We start from the raw sequence: 19,404 nt of genomic DNA, 5'->3' as shown, positions 1-19,404 counted from the left end.
GGCGGTTAGATCTCCTCCTCATCGTCACAGAAAGGCGGCGGAGCATCATCAGTACCAGTTGACGGCGTGTCAACAGCTTCAGCTTCCGCATTGCGTTCCGGCACAGCGGGTTGACGAACACCGAGGCCTTCAATGGCAGCAACAATGGTGCTGGTACCATGCTCGTAGACGTCCACCATGCGGCGAAGCTCGCCAGCGAGAGTATCCTGACGTGCCTCGATTCGAGAGTAGTGAGCTTCGAGGCACTCGTAGTGGTCCGCCATGCGTTCTTGCATGGTGAGGGCATACTCATCATCCTGAGACTGCCGGCCGGCGCGCCTTCGTTTTGAAGGGCCAGGTTCGAGATCAGACTGGTTGTCCGAGTCTTCATCGTCACTGATGCGGGAGTGGGTATGGCGGCTCTTCATTGTCTGCATCGCAGCAGCTCGTACCCGTGCTCCACCTTTCTCATCGTCGGCTTTCTTCTGTTCCAAACATGAATGAGCATCCGGCATAATGACAGAGGAGCCTATACCTTTCGCATTCTGGACTTTTGCTTGTCACTCTTGTCACGGACCGCATCGCGCTGGGTCACAGCCGTGTCGAGAATCGACCCGAAGCTGGCTCCTTCGGGTCCATCGAGAACTTCCTGGATATCGCGGCTCACACGTAGGGAGCTCCCCTGAGTACGTTAGACAAGATTTGGTACAAAAGAATAAGGCGTACCTCATGGTACGAGACCATACTGTTCATCTTGTTCTTGATCGTCTCTACGCTGCTCCCGACGAACATGCGCTTCTCCCACAGGTGCTCCGCAACCCGTTGCCAGGCTTGCGTGATCTTGCCCCATGGCTCGCTGCCAGGGTCAATGTCGACAGCCGTCCTTGCAAGTTCATAGAGCTCGGCCTTCGAAAACTTCGTGCCGTGTTTGCGTTTTGGACGATTGGGTGCTGGCGACTCTTCGGGCTCGTGCACGGATGGTGAGCAATCGCGAGGACCATCACCTGCCGAGTTGCCTGTGCTGGGAACCCCAGCGTTGCTAAGACCCTCGACCATCGCTGGATGCATGTCGAGATCATAGCCAGAGGCTACCGGCCTGTCCATGTCACTCGGAGCGACGCCAAGTGAGCCCATCGCAGGCATGGGCAACACATAAGGGTTATACTCCGGTGCAAACTGCCAGGCATGACCGGGTCAGATGGAATCAAAATACTTCAAAACCGACGTGAACAACATACCGGAAGGAACCCAAAGCCATTCTCCGCTGCTGGAAGATGACCTCCAGGGTGCAGAGCCGGTTGACTGTTCTGAATTGGTGCGCGGCTAGAGTGAGAAGCGTAAAAAGCACCAGGGCGGTTGTCGCGGTCGCGTTTGGGCGTGTCAGTGGCTGTGTTTGCGCGACGACGCGGCGACCTGTCGCCGCCGCCGTCGTTTGTTAGGTCCTCGAGAGGTGAAGACATGAACGCAAGATTGCTGGGTCAAGCACGTCGTCAAAACACATTTTATACAGAATTTGAGGGTCTATACTGTACTCCACAGTAAGTTCTCCGCAGCTCTGTAATATATACAACGCCGCTCGAAGCAGCTGCGCAATGACGTCCATCCGCAGCGGCAAGAGTTTTGTTACACGAAAAATCACCGATTTTTCGAAATATACTCGCTGCGAATCTGGTCTATTCACTGACCGTGCCTCTCATCAAGGGCACGTTACCATTCATATCCGTGCATCTCCTTCCGGGCGATGGATCCACTGAGCACAAGGTGCACCACAACTTGGAGTTGTTCTTCTATGTGCTTTGTTGGGCGTGCATCACGCTCGAAGGCCCGGGTCAATATCGACAATCTTTCGATATCATGTAGAGTGAACTCAGGTTTTGGCTTGTCGGCGACACCGTACAGGCCATAGCTACCTACAAGCTTGGCCAGCTGATGTATTACTTTGATCGCTTACTCGCGGACTTCCATCCGTATTTTGAGCCCTTGAAGGAGACGGTCAGGAAACTTTGGGCCACGTTCAACATGGACCAATCAATGAAACCAGGCTATATACCCCCTACATACGATGAGTTCCTCGACGTCCTCAAAGCTGGCCGTGATGCCTTGCCCCTCGTGGACGACCCACCGCCGGAAAACGGAATCGTCGCTCAACCTGCCAACAATGACCAGCCTGCAGAGCCAGCATCAAACGTGCTGCACAGGTCTAGACGTTATAAACGTAGCCGCACGGAAGAAGACGAGGTCCAGGACGTGCATGCTACACGCAGTGGCAGCCATGACGACGCGGGACTCCGCGACCGGTTCACGACCTCTGAGAGAAACAAACGCAGCCGCCTCAGCCAGTCAACCTCGACCCGCGTTCTCCGTTCCGACAGCAAGAAGGCTCAGGCGCGTGAGTAGCTTCGCGACCGGACGAATACCGTGTATCTGCTCCAACTTTCGCTGTCCTTATCATTGTGCTTTCCCCTGTACTCGCTACTACATGCTTGATCAGTCGTAATTCAACATGCGCTTCTCTTGATAACCAACTGTTCCTCATATCCATTCTTTCAAACGAGTACAGCAGATGCTTAAGATACACACATGGGAGGGGGAGGGGTCTAAATGACACAGCGATCACCAACGCGTGCCTCCCGGACGCGGCTTCATCTTCACCAACATGTCGCCCTCCGGGTGCAGGATGGCGGAGCCGGAGCCGTTGGCGTACGGCGGGACGGGGTACGACTTCTCGTTCTTGCTCAGCGGGAGGGTGGAGGACGGGACGGTCTTGCCGTTCGCGTCGATGAGGCCGGCGTAGTCGAGGTCGAAGGCGCGGATGAGGATGATGATCAGTGCCTTCAGCTCGGCGAGGGCGGGGTGACGGCCGGTGCACTAGGAAGACATGGGACTGTCAAATTGCGATCCTCAACGGGTATCGGCGAGAGACACGACAGAGACACCTCCGCCAAAGGGCATGAAGAAGCCCTGCCTGAGCTTCTTCGCGCTGCTACTTATGGTCGTAAAAGTACAGTATGTTACTGTATGTAGGCTATCACCATTGCCGTACTGCATTTAAGTTGCCCGCGCCATCGATGAGTACTACTATACGTTCATTTATCCACCTTGACTGTGACATCCTTTCATCGCTCTGGCACACCGTAGTCCATAATCCAACTCCGCAGCGCGTGCCCGCTCGTATTATTTAACGTAGGCCTGTTCCGCGACCACCAACCACTCCTACCTCACCGACGCCCAACTGACGCGCCGAATCGGCTGCCATAGAAGCGTAGTGGTTGCCCACGCGGCTGTATCATACAACATCTCGTGGCCTTCGCTCGCCCGTTTTGGACGAGCAGCGAAGTACGCGAATCTGGTATATCCGCCACCTAACAGTACTACGACGACGACGGAACCCGGAACCCGCTGTCACCAGGACGCGGATCAAACCTTGTCAACACATCGTCCAAAGCCGTTACACCAAGTACATGACGACGATAAATCAATATCCCAACGAATTATTGGGGTGTATCATCAAGTATGCTACGATCTACGAGTTCGCGGTGCACAGGGAGGCAGACCCATTCCTCCTAATTCAGGCCCCAAGTTCCGCGAATAAAACAAAGCAGAGTTGTGAGTGGGCCTCGCGAATAGCCCCGCATACAAGCGGCATGATACTGATACTTGTCTCACAGGCTCTTGCAGAGCACTGGATCCTTCGTGATGTACGCATGGGATGGAGGACATACTCTGAAGAGGTATCTGGCTTGATCAATCCTGTTAAACTCCTCAAACCCCTCGAAGCCCTCGTCTCCCTATCCATATCTCAGCCCGCCTTGTTCACAAGGACTCACCCGTGCTTCTTGAATACCACGGATCACCTGAACTAGCACGTCGGGAAGGCGCTCAACTCTGCCATTTGCTGTCTACCGCCAAACTGCGCTATTTCCCGACCAACCTCTGCTGACGGCCTACCTGGTTGCCTTTCCTCGCCTCGGGAAGCGCGGCATCCCTTACTCATCTCGACATCGTAGTCCACCCTAGATTTACGCCCGCGTCTCTGGTTTACGGGCTGAACTCCTTCCCCAACCTCGAACTCTTGCGGAACACCGACGATGATCGTTCGGACTACAGTTACGGCACGTTTTCGCAGCAGCACAGACCGCCACAACTCTTTCTGTCACGACTGCGTGCAATGCATCTGGCGAGCAGAAATTAGACATCAGCCGACAGCATAGCTGATACTTTTGACGACGGCCCCCTCCCATTCCAACTCGGTACAGCCGCTTATCTACCGGTTCTCCGAACTCTCCGTGTACACGAAAGCCAGCTTACGGGAGCGAGCGACACTTTGCTTGGAAAGTTCATGAGCGCATTCGGAGGAACTCTCGAGAAGTTGTATGTCAGCATTTGTTGCATGGACGAGCTTGAGTTGATTTGCGAACATGCTCCTTGGCTTACTGAGCTGGGTTTCTACGACCTGCCGAGCGACGACATGCCTGCGTTCCAATCGGCCATCGAACATCCTGGGATCCGGCATTTATCGTGCTCCGGACGCAACTCGTCCTCCGACGCCATTCGGGGCATCGACCGGATCAAACTCCCAGCATTGGAGGACGTGCGATTTGTTGATATCTCATGGTATGATATCCGCCAGTCGGCGCCACTCGTAGGTGATAGGCGGGACATCATGGAGGGCGTCAAGACGGCTGCGATATTGGCGGAAAAGGATATTCCTTGTCTTGACCGCGACGGCAAGCCCTATTTTGGTACATCTTGACATATGATTACGAACGAAGCATGTGGATACAGTTCGCTCTTGTCTTTGCGTGTTCTAGCCCGATGGTGTGTTCATGATTGAGTACTCGCCATGAACTGATTTACTACTCTCACCCAGTATCCTCATCGCCTCCTCATAACACGCCTGCTTCCGTTTCTTGTATTTACTTGCTACATATGCGATGCATTGGACGCATTCTCCTAGCATCCTATGCCATTCTCTGTCTGTCTTCACTGGTGCAGTTTGACCAATGGCGAACGAGAACGCATCATTGCATCATAGCCGGAGATATTTTGTAACACAGAGAGACAGCGCATTAATCTGTGGAGATCTTCGCGCGATGGGTGCGAGGGGTCAAAAGGTCATAAATGATGATGGCTACTTCCGCAGACGAATGTAGATGTTATCCAGGTAGCTTGGCTGTGTTGCGAGAGGAATAGGCGCCCGCAGGCCCGCTCACGCGCTCGTCGTCATCCTACCCCGACCTCAGCGCTTTGTCGCAACATCAACACCAGCTTCGGTACCAGTCCAGCAATGGCGGCCTTTCCACCAGACCATGACGTACGAACGCCGCTAACTTCGACGTCGCAGTTCATCCAAGCTGGTGAGCGCCCGCCACGACTGGCGTGTTGCGTGCAATCCGAGTCCGTGGTCTGAAGTGAACAACGCATAGACGATGACGACGACCTTGACGAGGATGCCATCCCCGGATTCTCGCACCCTACCATCCCAAGCAGTCCACAGCCGCAGCAAGACAAGGGCAAGGCACGCGCGCAACCCGAACAACTTGCACCTCCGGGTACCATGGGCGGGCAGTCGCCTGGGCTGTCGGGCAACATCATGAGCGGAAGTGGTGCTGGAAGCGGACCTCCGAGGCCCGATAGGCAGACCATTGGTGGCGTACGAGTTGAGACGAGGTGCGTATCTCTGGACACCGCACTTCGTCGTGCATCATGCCGAAGACGATATAACCCATTCATGTGTCTCGATCCTCCACAGGTATGCGGGTGCAGACACGCTCGACGAGCCTATATCGGCCACAATAGGACGGGACCTCTTCTCCATCTATACCAAGCTCATCCAAGTCTTGTACCCGCGCCGGTCGGGCGCGGGACGTGAAGTCCTTCGCGACTGGGACTTGTGGGGTCCACTCATCTTATGCCTTTTGTTGGCGATCATGTTGAGCATAAACGTGCGTATATGCGCATACCTTCCTATACCCACGCGAATACGCGTTGATACATGCGACCAGGCCCCGGCGTCTCAATCGCTTGCTGTGTTCACTAGCGTGATTGTCCTTATATCTGTCGGATCCCTTGTGGTCACAGTCCAGGCCAAGCTTCTCGGAGGAAAAGTGTGCGTTGACTTCCTTCAACCGTGAGTATCCCAAAGTGATAGGGGTGCCACAGATCCTTTTTCCAAGGTCTTTGTATTCTCGGCTACTGTATAGCACCGCTCAACATCGCAGCCCTTGTGGCATGCTTCGTCCGCGCGATCTACGTTCGCGCGCCCGTCGCGCTCGCGGCATGGGCGTGGAGCATCTGGGCCAGCGTCAACTTCTTGGATGGCAGCAAAATTGAACAGCAAAGGGTGCTATTGGCGGTGTACCCATTATTGTGAGCGTCGGCCCCCTTGAACTGCTTTTCAGGGTGGCCCTCTGACTTGTGGACGCATTGCAGATTATTCTATTTCATACTCGCGTGGATGATCCTCATCCAATGAGCGGATATTGTGATCATGTGCTATAGGAGGCTGTCGATAATGATATGCAATTCCCTGCCATTCAATCCCGGCTACTGCTGCACCGATTCTCTTTTGAGCACTGATACGTATTGCCAGCATTTCTCTTTCATTATTACACGCCAGTGGAGGCTTTTCGGAATTGGCAAAGCAACACGGTGGAATGATGCCCCTAGTGCACAAGGCCGACCAGAACAATGCGCCCAAGGGAGAGGTGGCCCTAAGTGATCGATTTCGGCCAAAGCACAAAGCCACTGGCCCCTCTGCAACATGATAAAAAACCTTCATCACCTCGTTCAGTAGCTGACCGGAGACCGCCCCTGCGATGACCCCCGCGACCAACCGATTCGTGCCGCGATACTCCACTTCGCAACACGACGAACTCTTTGGCTACCTCTTGCCGCTTCGTCCATCTGTTGCCGCTTTCCGCATTGAACTCGAGAGGATTCGACCCGTCAACAACATCGGACGCGACGATACCAACGACACTAGGCTTGAGGCGCTGTACGTGAGCGGTAGGCACTGCAAGATCGAGTGGCAGCCGACTGTGGGCCAAGTATGGATCACGGACCTTTCCTCCAGGAACGGTGTATTCGTTGAGTTTGGAAGTCTTGCCGTCGTGATGCGTTGAGGCTAACCCACGGAATGCATGCAGCTCAACGGTGAAAGAATCCCTGCAGATGTGCCTCAGCAGCTCCACGATGGATCTATGGTTGCCTTCGGCGATCCGGAGGAGAACATGCAACACCCGGACCATGATTACAGTTAGTATTTGCTCTCAAATCGTCTGCCGCGCACTCAGGATTCGCCGAAGGATACCGGTTCTTCCAGACCGGCAGCACCAATCCTACGGTGCCCGACAAGACTCAGTCGTTCTTTGCGCGCTATGAACTGCTCCCGGCGCCGAGTGGAGTGCTCGGCCAAGGGACTTTCGGCGTGGTTTGGAAAGCAAGGCGCCTCACGTCCGGGAAGCTATATGCTGTGAAAGACCTTTCTCTTCGCGATAATCTAGAGGCTGCCTACAGCCGCATGCAGAAGAGAAGGTCACAGGAAAGCAGTACGGCGTCCGGAATGACAACGGAAGATGTTCATCGATTGATCGACAAGGAGAAGCAAACTTGGGCGAGAACTTGGGCAATGGACATTAGCGTTTTACAGCTGTTGCGCCACGATAACATTCTCAAAATACGCGAGGCGCATAAGTGTCAAGACCACTTCTGTGAGTCTCTCCCGCCTAACTACGTACACGGATCCGTCATATAGATTTTCCTAGATGTCGTGACAGAACTGCATGACTCGGACCTTCATTGGTACATCCAGAGCCAGAAAGGAATGGCTGATCCCGACGTTTGGCGGGATTTCACTCGTCAACTCTGCGAAGGTCTTGCGGTATGATCATACGACATGATACTTGGTGCAATTGCTAAGACTGACCTCAAAACAGTACATGCATGATCGGTCAATCATCCACTGCGATATCAAGCCACGCAATATATTACTGAAGCACACGAGTAATGATTCTCTGCCGCGTGTCCGAATCGGCGACTTCGGTACATGCGTAATAGATGACGGCGAGGGCACCCTGAACGTGAGTGGTCACCCGTCTGAACAGTTGCTAGTCGTGCTGACCACGGACCCACAGGCGGGTACACCTGGTTATATTGCGCCCGAGGTTGCGAGCGGGGCATATAGCAACGAATTCACGGACGCATGGAGCGTCGGTGTGGTTGTCACCGAAATGCTCGCCGGCTTCAACCCTTTGGCTCCGCCTTGCGGTGTGGAGTTCCATTTCTCGAATCCACATCCATACTTTAAGAACCCGCCCTTGGAAAAGGTTGTGGAGGCGTTGACGCCTAGGGAAGGCAGACTGGCGGTATACTACAGGCTATCGGACGGTAAGGCTCAAGCTGCATCCATGCATCGAGCAGGTTCGCTCACTCCGCCTCCAGCCCAAGATTTTGTGCAGCGCCTGCTGCAGGTGAATTTCAAAGAACGTGCATCGGTCTCCTCCATGCTAAGGTCGCGCTGGATGGCAGGTCGATCCCATCTAAAGGGATCGTAGGGAGCCGGTGATGAGCGAGGATGTTCATTAGTATGATACAGATACGATAGAGTGAAACAAAGGGAAAGTGCACATTGTGGATCTACGAGAACGATAACTACGTCAACCGGGTGAATGTGATAGATGATCGGATACCATGCTTGATGCCTGCTATATGGACAGGGATCGGTTCCCCAAGCCGGACATCGGAGTCTTGGTCGTTGTCAACATCCAAAGAGCCTGTGAGACCTAACGCAGGGACTACTGCCTTGCACGCCCAACTGCCCGATTGAATGTTTCTGGTCATGTCCGATATAGGATATGCTACCATATCTTGCGAGGCGAAGCCTTGGGCGAGATTCTCGTTCTTCCGGGGCGTATGAAGCGCCCGATCGAGGTACAGTGCGACCCACGCGAGCTGATGCGCCCTGCCTTTCAACCTGAGTCGGCGCAACGTCACCTCCTGCTCGCGGCCAATCTCCTCCAAAGTCTCTGTCTCGAAGAGAGGTCCTCCGTCCGGATGAAGGATAGCATGTTTGATTTGCCAATGCCCTAAGAGGTCTATGTATCGCCGTAGTGGAGAAGTGACCCAACAGTACCCTTCGCCTGCAGGTACGCCGAGTGTCCAGTGTTCTTCCGGACGGGTTGTGAACGTCGATGGAGGATTCGAAGCCCCGACTTTCACCACCTCCCGGTGGTCGGCCATGCCTAACTCGTTCTTTGATTGCAGGAGGCGAGCAAAATCCTCGTCCGAGAAGGTCAAGACCTGGCCGCAAGCGCGTCGCAGGATAGGGATGTTTCGTTCGAGACAAAACCGGGATGCTACCCTGTTCGCGGCCTTCATCATCTCGGAAACCATGGACCTCGCGCCCATTTCAAGGTGTTCGGGTTTGTGAACGGAGAAAGCCATGGAGGGAAAACCACGGTATGAAGCTGGCCACTGATCAGGCGTGGGTCCGGAGGGGATTGGTTTCGTCAGAAGAGACACCCGTGCCGAAGGGTTGCCAAATGTGAACGTTGGCAAAGCGAGCCTAGCTTTGAAAAGCCTGCGAGAGACATCGTAGAGAGAGCGGAGATTATGTATGTGTTCTAGAGATAGTGATGCGCACAACTCAGGAGAGGGGGACAATTCCGGTTGGCCAAAGGGATATAAAATAGGAATCGTCTGCAGTCCAAGCATCTTGTCTACAGCGTCATACTGAGTGATGATCATGTTCCGAACGAGCCCAGGGCGAACTCTGTGTTCCGTCAGTGCGCCTTTCTCGTCGACCTTGAAACTGAACGAGAGGACGGATTGAGGCCGCCCTTGTAAGCTGCCTAAGCTGAGACGGTTCTCAATAAGGGCGAGTGGAAGCATAGGCCACGTAGCATGATTAAAGTATACCGTGCTGCCTTGCTCCCGCGCTCTGCGCGCAAGGATATGGCCAGGTGGGAGAATCGACGTCGGGTCTGCGATATGAACGTGTATCCATGCGGATCCGGGCTCGGTGGGGATGGCCTCGAAGGATATGCTGTCGTCCAGCTCTTTCGCATCGGCATCGTCGATAACGTACGCGGGCATGTCACCAAAATCGTGGCGTAATGAATCGAGAGGATCGACACGATAGAGATCCTCGGGTCCCAACGCTCGTTCCGCGTTTCCGGGAAGAGCGACTGCATCCAAACTTCGGCGTATCATCTCGTCTTTCGGTGGTTCCGCTATAGATAGTCCTCGGCCCGCTGCCTCAAGCTGCAAAGCACGCTCCGTGAGATCCTGCCATGGAGAGAGGACACCGAGATCGACAAGCAATCGATGTATCAGGGAGTCATCAACCTTTGCGTCGTACATCCCGACTTTGCGAAGAATGCCGGCGACAGGGACGGCATAAGGGTCTTCCTGGACGGATCTTGCCTCACGAAGTGACTCGAGCACGACCTGGATGATGAGTCGATCTGTCTCGTTGAAGCTGGGTAATCCATGAGAGGGCGTAGTCGATAGACTGGGCTCTTCTTCCCATGACTCGGCAGCTCGTTCCCGTGAAGCCGTTATGATTCGCCGAGCCTTGGCAGCAAAATCATCCAACGCCTTCCCATGATTTCTGACAATGTAGCCGACAGTGCTGAGACGACTGATATGTGCCTGAGGTCGCAGTTGGAACATCTGCTGGGTGAGATAGGTTTGGTGGACAGCGACGAAATGGGCCGGCCGCGAGAAGAGTTGCTTATGGACGGCGAAGATCTTCAGCATCCGAGAAACCTGTCTCGTCTCGATCATATCCACCACTTGCATCAAGGAAACCTCGACCCAGCCTTCCGGGTCGGAGGACTTCAATTGGTCGTATATTCCGGATATCGGGATGTTGATCGAGTGCGAGAGCCGCTCTACGGCTATACCAATCTCGCGTATGCGTCGAAGAACCTCGACGCGAGCGTTGTTCTGCACGGCGTTTTCCGCGATACGTTGCCAGCCACATCGCGCAGCCATGTTGGCAGATATGAACCCAGGCACGGCGAAAAAGACATCTGCAGGAAGATGAGGCCATAGATCACCATCCATCGTAAGACTCATTGTCGTGACTTTGTGGTTCAGTACGGTTTCGAAAAGGACGACGCCATGAGTGACAATTCCATTCCTGTCATCGCGGTCGTTAGACAGTCGCATTCGAGCACGAGGAAAGATGGTCGCACCTTCGCATTTCGACGAACGTCCCAGGATCCAAAGACATCGTATTCGTGTTACTATCAGGCTCGATGGCGGCATCGTCGACCCGGCCAGTGGTGAATTGAGCCTTCTCCATGGAGGCGAACGCGGAGTTCTCTTGCAGCCGCGCGGAGCGTGCTATGGCGGCAAGTAACCGTTCCTCTGCTCCTCTTCGGGTAGTAGCAAACTGGTATCCCTGAGCCGGGGCTTTGTCTCCTTTGGCCGCGATTTTCAGGAGGTGAGTGGTCCATTTGTGTATGGATTCATGGTTGCGCTTGAGGGTTCGCGCGCGTCCGGCGGTGACAGAGCGATGGCGGCGAGTAACGACTATAGGAGTTGGTACATGCGAAGAAGGACCGCTGCTGTTAAGGCAAGAACTGGCACATTGTTGAAGGCCGCGACGATGCATGCAGAAAGAATGGCCAGGTGTCGGAGAGGTGTCCAAGTTGAGCAGGACTTGGACGACTCAGAAATTTCGGAGCACGTGGAATTGGCGTGGAATATATTCCGCATTTCTGACTTCACTGCCGACTTTCTCGCCTCGGTATCCTTTTGGCAGTTCCTTAGACACTATCTACATATCAACAGAATCGATATGTTCAAGAGGGTCTCCAAAAGGATCAGAAAACGCGAGGAGGAGAAGGAACTCGGATTAGACGATGAGGCAAAAGAAATGTTAGGCATACAGGACACCGATTCCGAGGAATCTGCGTCAGACTCGGACTCTGATGAAGCTGAAGAAAACGGAGAGGAGAACGAAGATGGGTCCGAAGAGGAGAGGGAGGAGGAACTGCTTACCTCCGCGCGTCGTGGTATGAAGAGGGGTAGAGAGGAGGAAGACGAAGAGCACGAGGATGAGGACACCGACACCGACGAGGAGCCAGCACCTATATCGCTGTCTGAAGCCCTCCGCGAACCCATATACACCATTTCTCTAGCCCCCGATATTTCCGCGTGTGCAGTGTGTCCGGGAAAGCTTTTGAAGAACAGCATCATGATCGACGTGCACCGGACGTCCAAGGTACCACGATTTTTACTCTTACAATCATTTGGGGTTCACTCATGGATGTTTATGCAGCACCATGTCAGACGGTTCTCCCGGTTCACGACCATTGCCGAGGAAGGTTCAGCGGACCGCGACGTTCGAGAGATCCTAGCGGAACTCAACGCAGGTGGAGCTCGTGGGAACATGCTTGAGGAGGGGGAGTCGGAGAAGCCGGAGGGTCTTTCAAATCGAGCACTGAAGCGGGTTAGTGATACCCTTGATGTCTTTTTCATGTTGGCTGATTGTTATCGCATGTTCATAGAAAGCTAAGCAAGAGCAAATAAAACAAAAACGGGCGAGACAGAAGCAGATGAAGGCGAAAGCGCTAGCTAAGAAAGCCGAGAATAAGTCTGCAGAGCATGTGTCCGACCCTGAGGGGAGCGAACCGGAACAGGAGCGACCACAGACTTCGTCTCCGCCGAAGAAGACGAGCACACAAAGAAAAACGAATGATATCATTCACTCCCCAGCGAAAGCGGCGAAGAAGAGCAAGGCGTCTGTCAAACCGAAAGTCGCCAAACCGCCCGTGGAGCGCAGTACGGAGCGGAAAGCTCGAAAACCGGCTGGCGACTCGACCTCTCCAGCACCTCCAAAAAGACCTCGCATCGAGACCGCGAAACCGCCATTGAAGGCCCACGCGGACCATGTAATTCCTCGGAAAATAGTGAAACGGCGGGAACTAGCACGGAAAGAATGAGCTGCCTCCCGTCCCTCCGTATTTCTCAGAGTTTCGTTGTCTCGCCTTGCTTTCCTGTCGTGAGAGCTCCGCATACAATAAATAGCTTCACGATACTGGGGATATCAAGCAGGCATAGGTTACACCTCGGACGACCACCGAAATTCCATGCCATGCGTCCGTGTCGCATCAAGTAGCGAGGTCGTTACCTCGCACTTTGGAGACAGCGGTCGACCATCCCGATGACCTATTTTCGACCGCGGGGATAAGCATGCATCGTCGGTCACGCGGGGGAGATGCGAGTCTTACCTGGTCGATATCGGGCCGCTTACTTGGGTCGACCGTCAACATACTGTCGATCAGTTTCTTCAAGCCGTCCGAATACGACGACTGTGGATGCTTGTACTGCGCGTTCATGACCGCCATTGCGATTGAACCGCCCTGTTCGGTTGTTTGCAGGTTCTCGAATGGCGAATGTAGGTAGGCCATAGCGTATAGCGTACAGCCTAGTGACTAGAACAATGCAATGCGCGTGAGGGTTGGGCGACAACCATCGACGTAAGGGTGACGGACCCAAATGTCAACCTTCTCGTCGATTGTTACGCCGGTCTTGACATCGAAGAGCTCGGGAGCGCGGTATGCCATCGTACTTTTCTCCGCGGCTATATCCTGTGTGCCCGGGTTTAGCAAGCGCTGGGCAAGAAAGAAAGACGCCGTCGCACCTGCTGAAGCAACGCCTGATTCCTGTTCTCGATCGCGACGCGTGCTTTCATCACGCTGCCGAAGTCCATAAGGATCGACGTAACGCCGTCATCCGCGATCATCACGTTTCTGGTCACGTTAAATCAACTGAGTTCATGAGTTAACGCAAATACCAAAGTACGTACCCAGGTTTTAGGTCTCGATGCGCGTAAGGTACGATTCCTGCTTCGGTGTTTCCGTCCCCGTTCAACGCACTGGTCTGCGTATCGTCGTCTTCGTCGAATATCGGCTCACCCTCCTCCCGCGTCTGCGCTGCCACCAGGGGCACGCTGGCTCCGTCGTCGTCTGCGTGGTCGGGATGATCCAAGATTTCTCCGCCCGGATCCGCAGACCGCGCCGCAGGCCGAGCTTGGGTCGCGCCACGGGCAGATGGCCGGTATTGGTGCATGGCGCGTACGGCCTCACATGCCCCCTTGAAGAGGCGTAACATCTCTTTCTCGGAGAAATGGGTCCCCGCGGCGGAGTGCGCGTTGATAGCGTCCTGAAAGTTGCCGCGCTTGTAGAGGGGAAGGAACAGGTAGACAATCTTGCCCTCGCCTTCGGGATCTTGCACGACGGCAGAGTCCTGACGTGGACAGAGAGGCATGAGGACCCGTGTTGGGACGTAACATGTGAGAATGGCACCCACCAGAATGCGGATGATGTTCTTGTGCCTACGACTGAGGTTATGTCGATGAAGGCAGGACGGGCTGATCAACGCTCACTTGAACCGCCGGTACGCTTCAACTTCTTGCATGGCCTCCTTCACCCCGTCCGAACCTGTCGGACAGCGTATCTTCTTGAGCGCAAACTCTCGCTGGCAGATGTTCAGAAAATTCATAGACATCACGGAAGTAACGAGAGCGCGACATACACCACTGGCCTCATCCTGTGCAAGATACACGAACGAAAAGCCGCCTTCTCCGAGAACCTTGATGATCTTGACTGGTATGCAGCGTATAAGCCACCTTCATTCGACAGCAGTATCACGGGTCCACATGAGTAGGCCACCCACGAACATGTTCGGCCGTTTATCTTGATGCTCGAGTCCGGTTTGCATATACATGACGACAGACCCCAGAGCGCATCTTTGGCGAGGTCCTTGATGTTGTCCAACGTACGAAACAGTTGACTTTTCGGCGGTTGCAAGGTCATTATGGTTCACTTTTATCCCGCTCCCTCTTGGAAAGCAGATGTAGAAAGAGGTACGGCGGTAACGGTAATACGGCGGTGGCAGCAGGTCCCTGAAGAACGTGTATCCTCGTCACATGTCAAACGGTCGCGACTCAGGTTAGGTAGTAAGCTTATCAGACTCAGAGCCCGTTCTAAATCGAGTCTACATAGTGCAGTACTACCAATTCTACTAAAGATTCTGCTTGCGATGCCGCCGCTTTATACAGCAATCAGGATCCACTGCGATCACCGCGTCGTATCATCATATGTTCTGCACTCTTTTACCTCGGCATCCATACCCAAGCAATGGATGTACCTTCCGAACTACGGTTGTGCCTCTCCGCGCCTCGAGAACTGGTTGACCCAATCTTTCACGGCCCAATTGCCTGGATTATCCTCCATAGTATGGCACCACATGTCCTCAGGATCGTACAGAGTTCCACTCGTCAATCGGATGAATTTTGCCTTGACAAGGTCGGCGGTATCTTCTCGGTCAGGGTGACCTCAACAACGACCTCGTCAAAAACAGTCCCGTCACTCCCGTCCTCCAATGACACTGTCAGGCCACTGGCTGCCGATCGTAGCTCAAAGTCGTAGTACCTTGCGGTCATCTGCGGATCTTCCTCCATAGTTGTCCTGCTGCGCAATTTGTAGACCTCAGGATCTTTCGCCCATCGACATTCATCGGCATAGTCGTCCGCCTCCGGCCAAGCACCCTTCAGGAGTGTAAGTGCGACCATATTCCGCATGCAGTGATCACGGTCTGCAGGATTGTTGAGAAGGTGCTGCTTGTCTATGATCAACATTGCTGGGCGCTGCGTCCTGATTCGAATGCTTCGAATCCCATGTACACGTTTCCCTAATTGCATCGATTTTGCAGGGCGACTTCGACCGCAGAGATACCATGTCCCTCTGCGGCATGCAGCTTGAAGAAAACGGACTCGACCGTTTTGGTTGCGAATGGCTCAGGCAAAGTTAACGCGCTTCCGCCGAAACTGATGTTGTAGAAGCCCCATCTTGGAGCCGACAGTGTCGTAGGAAGTTCAGGCTGACCGGATTTTGTCATCAACACCAGATGCATGCACACATCACCTGCTGCCCAGCCCTTTCGAGGGCTGGTGTTGGGTGAGTGACGATATACACGCACTCGACAAACGTCAGTCTCGAACAAATCATCGACGTGATGCAATCACTCACAAGGTTGCCCGTCGGCGAAGGCTTGGCTGAGGGCAGCCGCAGCCTGATCATAGCTTGGGCCGGCCAATTTGGATATGACCGATACAGCAGCTATCTTCACGAGTATGACATGGTCAAGACCGACAGCATTAAAGGAGCTCCATCTCGTTTCACGGGTCTAAACTTTGAGGTCATAATGGTTCAGAATAGGCATCTAGGTTGGAGAATAAGCCTAAAGCTGTCACGGACTTATTGAAGAATACCAATGAACCGACGGCATGCATGGTATCATCGGGGAATTTCCGATGCGCTTACCACACATTGGTGTGAATAGCTCGGGAGGTACAGTACATAAGATCGCGGTCGCATAGGATCTGTTCAAGCCGCTCGTGAACTATGTCTCAAACTGTTCCCAAGCCCATCCCCACCGCCAAGAATGGTCACGTCATATTCCGCGCAACGGTACATATCTTGATGTCTCCACTGTTCTGCTCTGACCGACCATTCTCATGCATACAGGTAAAGGTAGATCCACAGAGAATTGATCGATTCATGGAGTTGGGTGCAGCTGTAGCAAGCTACAGCTTGACACTCCCCGGCACAATCATATTCAAATCTTACAGACCGCTGCACGGACCGGGTGGTGAGCATATGAGCGATATTGATCACCGTATCCAATGATATCCCGACGCAGCGGACGGCTTCACTTTCATTCTGTGGCAAGAATACGATTCCGTAGACAGCTTCTTCGGTGCCGCTCTTCTCCAACTTGCTGTCCGTGATCTGATCTGATGTGTATTGTCATGTACGTTACTCAAGCAGACTGCACGAGCGAAGCGCACGTCCGTTACGAAACTGCCAAAAAGGCGGAGGGTTTCGTATTGAGCAGAGAAATCGAGTTCATGGACGAAATGAACTACGAAACTTGATGCCGTTACTATCGTTTATATCGGGATTCTATTGAACTGTAGTGATGTTAGAGAAGTCGAGGGATCGATGGAAATTTGTTTCCGGTGTTCAAGTCATGTTGGTCCGCCATCGTGGAGCGGACAGCACTCACAAACTATTGGGAGCTTCTGAGGTTTGATATGGGGGTTCGCAGTTTCCGGGGTTGTAAGTTCATCACTGGGGCCCTCTTGCAAAGAATAGCAATGGGAAAGCTGTCGTGTTCAAAACGAAGATGCTCAACCGCTGCGACGAGCAGGTGTACGGCCCAACATCATGTCCTCACTCACCGTATCTCAGGGTCGCTTGTTTGGTGCCTTGTACGAGTCCATGCTCTTTGATAGGTACACATTATTTTGTTTTGTGGATCAGTTCGGTAATCAGTATCTCGCCTGCGGGTTGCTTGGGAGGATTCATGGCGGGAGACGCAACATGAGGCGTCTTCAACGTGGGCGCGTATGTCCGGAACTGGCGCAGTGTTGAACAAGGCAATGTCGGGAGTCGCGCGTAACGAGAGCGCAGATATGCGAGCAGCGTTCTGAAAGACGACGTCTAGCAGAGTGGCGTTGCTTTCAGGATTGTTTGTGATCTGTTGGTACGCTGGGCGCAGTGGATCTTGAGGCAAACGCGCGCCTGATGCCTGGGCCAGCTTCGACTGGCCCGGGCTTAGTTTCCACAGCTTCGGGGTCTTCATCGCCACGCTTCTCCCGTCGGCGCAAACCTGGGAACAGGCCGGAAACAATTCGAACAGAGGCGGTTGACGGGCAGCGCTCAATGCTAGTGACCGATCCAGTCCAACAAATTGCTGCTGTAGCCGTAGAAACCTAATGCACAAACCACTTGCAGTCGCTTGTCGCGTATCTCGCAAACAAATCACAGCAGCAGCCTCAGGACCCGGACGGGCCTCGCACATGTGCTCGTACCAGTATAAACCTCAGCTACCTCGAGGTACGTTATAAATTCCTCACTCAGCACGTGCCATTGCAATCGTGCCGCTCGCTATTGACGGTTCCAGCTCGGCTGTCGATAACCCCTCGCGAAGGGAGGTTTCTACTCGCTCGCGCTGTCGCTTTCAACATGGACCTATCAACGCTATTGCTTTTAGACGCTGAGGCACTCAGAAAGATTCCGTCATGAATATCGTTTTTGGAGACATAATCACCCGCTGAACGCTTGCACGACCGGGGTGGGTAGCCATCGAAACATACTTCAGCAACGTAGGGCTCGGCCTCGGCATGGTTCTCGCTCCACTCAGTTCTCCGCCACAAACATCAGTACCAGCAATAGGTGCTCACTCGCAGGGCTGCTAGCTCACGACGATAAACCGTGGCAGTACGTGAGGGCTCGATTCGGTACTGGTTGGCCACACGATCCTGACGATAAACTACAGATATACACGGATCTTCCGCGACACGGGTCAGCACGACCTCGGCGATAAATTCCAGCAGAGGCTTTCCCTCATTTTAGCACTGCCGACCCCTCGATCCTGACCTCGACTACGTACCTCAGCAACAGTCCCGGAGGGTCCCACGCTGTGAGCCGTTTGCATACCGTACCCTCTTCCTGAAAAACCCCAGCTAATGCACGAGCAGGGCAGACGATGCGCCAGATCCCGACCTCTGCCAGATACTCTGGCAGCATCCAGAGAATGTCGCACGCCGTGAACACCTGCACGCCTACGCCCCGTCTTCCCCATAAACCCCAGCTGGCGTACGACTCGGCCGGATCACGCGCTCGATCCCAACCTTTGCAAGATACTCCTGCAGCATTCAGAGAAGGTTGTATGCCGTGAACATCGGCACGCCTACGCCCCGTCTTCCCCATAAACCCCAGCTGGCGTACGACTCGGCCGGATCACGCGCTCAATCCCAATCTTTGCAAGATACTCCTGCAGCATTCAGAGAAGGTCGTACGCCGTGAACATCGGCATTCCATGCCCTGTTCGTGATAAACTCCAGCTAATGCACGAACAGGGTATACCATGCGCTTGATCCCGACCTTTGCGAGATACTCCGGCAGCATACAGAGAAGGTTGTACGCCGTGAACATCGGCATGCCTACGCCGCCTCTTCCCCACAAACTCCAGCTGGTGCACGACTAGGCCGGATCACGCGCTCGATCCCAACCTTTGCAAGATATTCAAGCAATATCCCAAGCAAGTTCCCTGCCATGAACGGTCAGCATTCCACACCCTGTTCCTGATAAACTCCAGCTAATGCACGAACAGGGTATACCATGCGCTCGATCCCGACCTTTGCGAGATACTCCAGCAGCATACAGAGAAGGTTGTATGCCGTGAACATCGGCACGCCTACGCCCCGTCTTCCCCATAAACCCCAGCTGGCGTACGACTCGGCCGGATCACGCGCTCAATCCCAATCTTTGCAAGATACTCCTGCAGCATTCAGAGAAGGTCGTACGCCGTGAACATCGGCATTCCATGCCCTGTTCGTGA

General features: G+C 54.0%; 9 protein-coding genes across 9 annotated transcripts in view; 4 read left to right on the top strand and 5 right to left on the bottom strand.

The window, feature by feature from the left end:
* Positions 1–5: 5 nt before the first annotated feature.
* PUNSTDRAFT_133664 (uncharacterized protein) lies at positions 6–1,439 on the bottom strand (the record flags this gene model as incomplete). The annotated part of the gene is made up of 4 exons (XM_007383098.1): positions 6–464; positions 515–661; positions 706–1,155; positions 1,218–1,439. 4 exons carry the CDS (start codon positions 1,437–1,439, stop codon positions 6–8), a joined length of 1,278 nt encoding a protein of 425 aa, XP_007383160.1.
* Positions 1,440–1,908: 469 nt separating this feature from the next.
* On the top strand, positions 1,909–2,376 carry PUNSTDRAFT_133663 (uncharacterized protein; the record flags this gene model as incomplete). Its single annotated transcript, XM_007383097.1, has 1 exon — positions 1,909–2,376. The coding sequence occupies one exon, from the start codon at positions 1,909–1,911 to the stop codon at positions 2,374–2,376; it is 468 nt and encodes a 155-aa protein (XP_007383159.1).
* A 170-nt stretch (positions 2,377–2,546) lies between these two features.
* On the bottom strand, positions 2,547–2,931 carry PUNSTDRAFT_133662 (uncharacterized protein; the record flags this gene model as incomplete). Its single annotated transcript, XM_007383096.1, has 3 exons — positions 2,547–2,576; positions 2,632–2,847; positions 2,905–2,931. 3 exons carry the CDS (start codon positions 2,929–2,931, stop codon positions 2,547–2,549), a joined length of 273 nt encoding a protein of 90 aa, XP_007383158.1.
* Positions 2,932–5,232: 2,301 nt separating this feature from the next.
* On the top strand, positions 5,233–6,632 carry PUNSTDRAFT_86405 (Yip1-domain-containing protein). Its single transcript, XM_007383095.1, has 6 exons — positions 5,233–5,336; positions 5,406–5,649; positions 5,732–5,924; positions 5,985–6,088; positions 6,142–6,348; positions 6,412–6,632. The coding sequence occupies exons 1-6, from the start codon at positions 5,267–5,269 to the stop codon at positions 6,452–6,454; spliced, it is 861 nt and encodes a 286-aa protein (XP_007383157.1). The 5' UTR covers positions 5,233–5,266; the 3' UTR covers positions 6,455–6,632.
* Positions 6,633–6,797: 165 nt separating this feature from the next.
* PUNSTDRAFT_133660 (kinase-like protein) lies at positions 6,798–8,523 on the top strand (the record flags this gene model as incomplete). The annotated part of the gene is made up of 8 exons (XM_007383094.1): positions 6,798–7,067; positions 7,128–7,236; positions 7,287–7,691; positions 7,746–7,861; positions 7,917–8,060; positions 8,115–8,367; positions 8,422–8,450; positions 8,509–8,523. 8 exons carry the CDS (start codon positions 6,798–6,800, stop codon positions 8,521–8,523), a joined length of 1,341 nt encoding a protein of 446 aa, XP_007383156.1.
* A 26-nt stretch (positions 8,524–8,549) lies between these two features.
* PUNSTDRAFT_86402 (RNB-domain-containing protein) lies at positions 8,550–11,572 on the bottom strand. The gene is made up of 2 exons (XM_007383093.1): positions 11,181–11,572; positions 8,550–11,125 (listed from the first exon to the last, which is right to left on the bottom strand). Exons 1-2 carry the CDS (start codon positions 11,288–11,290, stop codon positions 8,632–8,634), a joined length of 2,604 nt encoding a protein of 867 aa, XP_007383155.1. The 5' UTR covers positions 11,291–11,572; the 3' UTR covers positions 8,550–8,631.
* A 272-nt stretch (positions 11,573–11,844) lies between these two features.
* On the bottom strand, positions 11,845–14,879 carry PUNSTDRAFT_86399 (Pkinase-domain-containing protein). Its single transcript, XM_007383092.1, has 11 exons — positions 14,675–14,879; positions 14,530–14,600; positions 14,381–14,472; positions 14,305–14,329; positions 13,802–14,241; positions 13,637–13,745; positions 13,488–13,583; positions 13,224–13,427; positions 12,501–13,161; positions 12,272–12,442; positions 11,845–12,214 (listed from the first exon to the last, which is right to left on the bottom strand). The coding sequence occupies exons 1-9, from the start codon at positions 14,808–14,810 to the stop codon at positions 13,120–13,122; spliced, it is 1,215 nt and encodes a 404-aa protein (XP_007383154.1). The 5' UTR covers positions 14,811–14,879; the 3' UTR covers positions 11,845–12,214; positions 12,272–12,442; positions 12,501–13,119.
* A 395-nt stretch (positions 14,880–15,274) lies between these two features.
* On the bottom strand, positions 15,275–15,634 carry PUNSTDRAFT_133656 (uncharacterized protein; the record flags this gene model as incomplete). The annotated part of the gene is made up of 1 exon (XM_007383091.1): positions 15,275–15,634. The coding sequence occupies one exon, from the start codon at positions 15,632–15,634 to the stop codon at positions 15,275–15,277; it is 360 nt and encodes a 119-aa protein (XP_007383153.1).
* Positions 15,635–18,549: 2,915 nt separating this feature from the next.
* PUNSTDRAFT_133655 (uncharacterized protein) overlaps positions 18,550–19,404 on the top strand; it is a gene marked incomplete at both ends in the record, with an annotated part of 1,489 nt that continues 634 nt past the window's right edge. The window contains 4 exons of the mRNA XM_007383090.1: positions 18,550–18,659; positions 18,716–18,865; positions 18,923–19,125; positions 19,177–19,365. Of these exons, the coding sequence (XP_007383152.1) occupies positions 18,550–18,659; positions 18,716–18,865; positions 18,923–19,125; positions 19,177–19,365 (652 nt within the window). The remainder of the gene's footprint in view (positions 18,660–18,715; positions 18,866–18,922; positions 19,126–19,176; positions 19,366–19,404) is intronic.

This window comes from Punctularia strigosozonata, assembly GCF_000264995.1.
Source record: "Punctularia strigosozonata HHB-11173 SS5 unplaced genomic scaffold PUNSTscaffold_5, whole genome shotgun sequence".
Taxonomy (NCBI): domain Eukaryota; kingdom Fungi; phylum Basidiomycota; class Agaricomycetes; order Corticiales; family Punctulariaceae; genus Punctularia; species Punctularia strigosozonata.
The sequence above is the reverse complement of the archived record's forward strand: the minus strand, read 5'-3'. Positions and strand labels throughout refer to the sequence as shown.

Coding starts and splice junctions, on each gene's coding strand:
- PUNSTDRAFT_86399 (XM_007383092.1), bottom strand. CDS start 14,810: ATGACCTTGCAACCGCCGAAAAGTCAACTGTTTCGTACGTTGGACAAC. Junction 14,473..14,529: donor CACAGGATGAGGCCAGTGGT/GTATGTCGCGCT, acceptor AACATCTGCCAG/CGAGAGTTTGCGCTCAAGAA. Junction 14,242..14,304: donor AGAACATCATCCGCATTCTG/GTGGGTGCCATT, acceptor TGTCCACGTCAG/GACTCTGCCGTCGTGCAAGA.
- PUNSTDRAFT_86402 (XM_007383093.1), bottom strand. CDS start 11,290: ATGGAGAAGGCTCAATTCACCACTGGCCGGGTCGACGATGCCGCCATC. Junction 11,126..11,180: donor ACGTTCGTCGAAATGCGAAG/GTGCGACCATCT, acceptor CCGCGATGACAG/GAATGGAATTGTCACTCATG.
- PUNSTDRAFT_86405 (XM_007383095.1), top strand. CDS start 5,267: ATGGCGGCCTTTCCACCAGACCATGACGTACGAACGCCGCTAACTTCG. Junction 5,650..5,731: donor GGCGTACGAGTTGAGACGAG/GTGCGTATCTCT, acceptor GATCCTCCACAG/GTATGCGGGTGCAGACACGC. Junction 6,089..6,141: donor AAGCTTCTCGGAGGAAAAGT/GTGCGTTGACTT, acceptor GGGGTGCCACAG/ATCCTTTTTCCAAGGTCTTT.